This window comes from Alligator sinensis, unplaced genomic scaffold, assembly GCF_000455745.1.
Source record: "Alligator sinensis unplaced genomic scaffold, ASM45574v1 scaffold875_1, whole genome shotgun sequence".
NCBI classification, from domain to species: Eukaryota; Metazoa; Chordata; order Crocodylia; family Alligatoridae; genus Alligator; species Alligator sinensis.
The window spans coordinates 48,350-53,802 of record NW_005843460.1 but is presented as its reverse complement, the minus strand read 5'-3'; the positions used below and the strand labels follow the sequence as shown (position 1 = coordinate 53,802).

The following is a 5,453-nucleotide window of genomic DNA, read 5'->3' as shown; positions in this document are numbered from 1 at the left end:
CTTTCCCTTTGGTCTTTCTTTCTTTGGTCTTTTCCCAGTGCTTGCGCAGGCTGTATTTCGTGCTTCCTGGTTTCAAATACAGGCACAGAAGCCCTCATAAAGCAATAGCCAGGAATGGTGTCTGTGTCTCCATCAGTGCCTTAACTGTCCCATTCGGGCGATTGATGACTGATAGGTTTCCAAATGCAACGGATCAGAGACTTTCCAGTTCCCTTTAGCACTTCAGTACAGATTTTACTTAGTAAATACTTATTACCTCACTGGAGATCTTTTAGTTTTAATATTTTTTCCTTCTTCCCCCAGGAGAAAAGTGACACCAAAAGTTATTTCAACACTGACAATTTCAAAAGCCTCGTAAGTAATTTGTTTTCTGCTGGTATGGACACCACTTCCTCCACGCTGCGCTGGGGCATTCTGCTAATGACGAAGTACCCTAAAATTCAGCGTAAGTGCTTTTTAGACAGACCCCATGGTGGCCAACACTACACAGATTCTACCTATTTATTGGTTTGTTAGATTGATGAGATGCCTGTTACAGGGTGATCTGGCCCTGGGGCACCCTCAGCCCTCTGGAGGAAGCCCAGCTGGGGGACATTCGGGTAATGAGGGAGCTTAAAACCCCAAGGGAAAGACTGGAAAGGGGAGCAATATGAAAGCAGGAGGAAAGCTATGAACAGAACAAGCTTGGAGACAGGCTTGTCTTTAAAGTCTGTAAAAAAAATAATAAATTCAGTTCATTAAAAAAAAACTAAGAAACTCTGAATTTGATTGAAGATCTGTCATTGGAATGAGACTGGTTGCAAGTGTGGATAGACAGAAAGAGCAGAGCAGCACCACCTTGCGTGCTTGGCAATCTGCAAGGATGTCTTCTTCAGTGCTTTATGGCTCACAGGAGCCTCCCCTCCTCGACCTCCCCCCAATCATCCCCACCAATCACATGCTGCTTCTGCCTCCCATTGGCTGGTACCTGCCTATAACAGCTGCTCAGGGCCGGACACAGGCATGGGGGAACTGAGTGGGCACCCGGCATGGGTGAACTGAGTGGCCACCTGGGGCCCGGACAGAAAGGTGGCCTGAAAATGGTAATTTTTTTTTTATTATTATCATTATCTCTGGCAAAAGGGGGGCTGATACTAAAAGTTCACCCAGGGCCACAGGAGTCTAAGTACAGTGCTACAGCTGCTAGCCTTGAAAGAAAACTGGGCTACGTGGCCCATGGCAGTCTGAGGCAGCAGGCAGGACAAATAGAGGAATGGTAACTGTTGACTTATATAAAACATACACCTGTAAAAAAAAGTCAGCGTAAAAAAGATTGGTTGTCAGTAAAAAAATATTTCTTGACTTGGCAACGCTGGGTGACTAACCCATGTCAGAAGGCAGGCTGCCTTATTCTGCAGCAGCTGCAACTTCAGTCATCAAGGGTAGCCCCCCTGTAGACCATAATGCAGTAGTCTAGCCTTGAGGTCAACAAAGTATGGATGATAGTTACCACGATCAATATTTAAATAAAGGGTCTCAGCCAGCTCACCAGAGGTAGCTGGTGTTTCTTGCCACTGCTGCATCTGCAGCAGGGGATTCAAGAGCCACCCCTGAAGGCTGTGAACCTGAGTGAAAAGAGAAGGCTAAATACCATCAATAATAGGTGTCCCAATCCTGCCCCGCCCAGGTCAAGAAGTCTTCCCATCACAATCATCTCTGTCTTGCCTGGATTCAGCTTTTCAGCTACTCCTCGCTTAACGTCGTAGTTAAATTCTTGAAAAATGCAACTTTAAGCCAAACGATGTTAAACAAATCCAATTATGTCACAGTAGTTACCTACTAGTAGGTGGCAGCCAAACAATGTTATAACCGAACGTTGCAAGACTTTAAACAAGTATGTTCCCTAATAGATCAGCGATGTAATAACAAAACAACGTTAACGGGGACAACGTTAAGTGAGGAGTACCTGTAATTGGTTCAACCTCATCCAATCTCCAACTGCAACCATGCTCTAGGAAAAGACTGAGACTGACACCGCATGGCCCAGGTCATCAGCATACTGATGGTGCTTCACTCCGTATGCCTGCATAATCTCACCCAGTGACCTCATATATACGTTGAACAGGAAAGGCAACAAAATGGAGCCCTGGGGGATCCCACAGGAAGGATCCCAATGAAATAATGAGTATGCATCTTCCCCCGCCATCCCTGGGACCTCCCTGCACTGGGGAATCCCACAGCTAAATCCTAAGCTCCTTTGGCTTCAGCTAAAATAGCCAGGTTCTCCAGCAGGGAGCCGTTATGGCTCCTTTTTTCTCTGAATCATGTACAGAGAGGGACACGAAACATCAGTTTAGGAGTGGGTTTATGCATTTATTTCTTTGCAGCCAGATTCCAATCTCAGATACACCTATGCAAGCCTGGAGCTGCTCTGTTCTAGTCACTGGCCATGCTTTTGTCTTGTGCTAGAAATTTGCAACTTAGCAGAATTCAGCGTGTTCACCAGAGAACACATTGGAGAAGTCAACCCCTGTTCTCCTTGCAGGTGACATTCTTGCCAGAAAAAGAATGCCCAAATTTCACCATGTACAAAAATGCTGCTTCTGTTCGTGGCAAGAGGGTGCACAAGTTTCATCTGTTACCACTACTTGGTTGTAAGTGCTCAGAAGGCCTACGTGGCACTTCAATGAGAATATGGGTTTCCTTTGCACTTCTAAAAGCTCTCAATTCACTTTTAATAGTGCTGAGCAAATATGTGAAGGTCAACTATTGTCAGCATCCCACTTATATCTGGAAAGAGAGATTTCTGAGACTGTACCATATCATTTTTACATACGGTTCTGTATCTTTTGTAGCAGAAAAGTCCCATACTTTTCCATCATTAGTGAATGTTGGTCTCCTCATATACGATTTTTGCAGAAAAAGTCCAAGAGGAGATTGAGAAAGTGCTAGGTTCAAACCCTCCACGAATGGAACATCGAAGTAAGATGCCCTACACAGATGCAGTTGTCCATGAAATTCAGAGGTTTGCTAACATCCTGCCAATGGACTTGCCTCATGCAACTACCGCGGACGTCACTCTCAAAGGCTACTTCATTCCAAAGGTGAGCTGTTGGCAGCCCTCTTTTCCTTCAGTCTTCTCCTGTGAGCTCTAGCTCCAGTCTTGGTTAGTTGCATTAAATCAGAGTGGATCCGCAGACCCAGGACAGTATTTGCAATGGCCTTATTAACAAGATGTGTATGTTGTACTTGTCAATGCCTATTCCTATAGCAGTGGCCAAGAGACCATATTCCTCCATAGGATAACTCCTCAGTTGTGATTTTCAGGGAACTTACATCATCCCCTTGCTGGCCTCTGTGCTGAAAGACAAATCTCAGTGGGAGAAGCCAGATGCTTTCTATCCTGAGCATTTTCTTGATGCTGAAGGAAAGTTTGTGAAGAACGAGGCCTTCATGCCTTTTTCAGCAGGTACTTTCTGTTTTCTATTTATTGTTGTGAGAGGGAGAGAGCTAGGATCCAGCATATTATGCCATAACCTAGTGTTTCTTTCCATTTTAAACCTCATACCCTCTCATTTTTTTCCTCTGGAATTTAACAATTTCCCCATTCATGGAAGGGGCTGGAGTGGGAAGTTGTTAATCTTTCTGGCTACAAGTCTAGAGGGATAAGCATGCACTTCACTCAAGATATTTTCCCTGGGTTTCCCCCTTTAATGCCTGTCTATAAATGGGACACTGGCCCTTTGGACAGGGGATTAATGGTGGAAAAATGTGGCTCTGGCCACATCACTCTTTCATGTGTTGTCAGCTTTGGAAACACACATGCATCAAATCTGCTAGCCCAACGGTCTAGTAAGCTGGGAAGACCTTTGACCCTGACTCTAAATATAAGCCTGTATATAAATATAGAATAAGCCTGACTCTAAATATAAGCCTCCAGAGAGCATGTATTCACCAATAGTAACCCAATTTGGGTATTTCTCATTCCACTACAATAAGGATCTTGCTTCTACAAGCAATGTCTTTGTCCTCTTGGTATTAGGCTACTACAATGCATTGTATAACGCCAATTAAGGAAAGCATCATTTGACTTGAAGGAGCTGAAATCAGTTCTTTATTGTTAACTTCTGTCCTGAACCAGAGCCTGAGGAGACCACATCAAATGTCAACTCAGAAGGTGGAAATTACACAGGTCATGGCAGCTTACCTGTTGAAATACATTGCTCACAATCACAGGGCATCAACCCTCGGTGATGTGCACTCAAATCCGTTAAGATGTAGCTTTTAAAGCTGAGCAAAAAATTTTACAAATATATACAAAAGTTTGGAAAGTAGATTCTTCCTTGATATAGAAAGACTTTTTAAAGTTTTAAATAGAATGTGTGGGTTTTTTTTTTAATTTGGTCTTTTAAATGTATTTTTTCACATGTAGACTCAGATGCTCATTTAAAAAATTCAGTTTAAATCTAGTCACGCTGTGATCTGTCAGGTCAATTGATGAAAAAACCCAGCCAGATCAGAGGTGGAAATGAAAGAAGAAACAAGAACAAATTGAAAAGTATAAATGCGAAACAAAAAAAATGAAGGTGTTGCTGAGAAACAAAAACTTCAAAACTTTCAAATTGGTTTTATGCATAAGACTTTTCAGAATATAAATATATGTGGATTAATTAAAATAATATGTAAAGTACATCTATGATTGTACCATCACTATTCCATAGGACAATTTTACTCTCTTTTTAAATGCTCCTAAGATATTTGTAATTTTCTTTACAAACTGGAACATTTTTAGGAAAACGCCCTGCTCTCAGCTCCACCCCCCTTATGAAAGGAAAGGCCATCCAACACAAGTGGTCCTTTTAGCTAGTAGGATTAAGGGGCGCATTTTCAGTAGCCAGTGCTATCTATCTAAGGGTTTGATGTGGCCATCACTTTATCGGGCCAGCTTTGACTTCCCCGGGGCTGAATGACTAGGTATTCATGTTTAGCTAGAGCATTTGGGAGCCGCCTTTAGCATGAGTCCAGAAAACTTGACCACATTCCCCTGGGACCATAGCAGGCTGCATTAGCCACCCTGCCACAGCACTCCCCATGCCACGAAACCTCTCGCAAAGAGATGCTTCTGTTCCGAATCGTTGCATCAGAAGAGAAGCCGCCCTGTGTCAATAGGTCCTTCCTATAGTTAAAGCAGCCACTGGTTCTGAAATGTTGATGTTTGTCATGCCTTTTTTTAAAGGTCGGAGGATGTGTGTGGGCGAGACTCTTGCCAAAATGGAGCTCTTCCTCTTCTTCACAAGCCTCCTGCAGAGGTTCAATTGGCACCCTGCTCCTGGTGTTTCCAGCTCAGACCTGGACCTCACCCCTGCAGTTGGGTTGACTTCAGGGCCCATGCCCCATAAGATCTGTGTGGCAGCACGGGCTTAGGGTTCCCTTTCTGGCATGCCTATCTTATCTGTGTATCTTCTGTCCTTCCC

The 5,453-nt window shown here is 43.6% G+C and overlaps 1 protein-coding gene across 1 annotated transcript in view; it reads left to right on the top strand.

Annotated features, from left to right (window-relative positions):
* Window positions 1–5,453, top strand: part of LOC102370943 (cytochrome P450 2K6-like) — a 17,670-nt gene extending 12,217 nt beyond the window's left edge. The window contains exons 6-9 of the mRNA XM_014527366.2: window positions 304–445; window positions 2,899–3,083; window positions 3,307–3,448; window positions 5,216–5,453. Of these exons, the coding sequence (XP_014382852.1) occupies window positions 304–445; window positions 2,899–3,083; window positions 3,307–3,448; window positions 5,216–5,403 (657 nt within the window). The 3' untranslated portion in view covers window positions 5,404–5,453. The remainder of the gene's footprint in view (window positions 1–303; window positions 446–2,898; window positions 3,084–3,306; window positions 3,449–5,215) is intronic.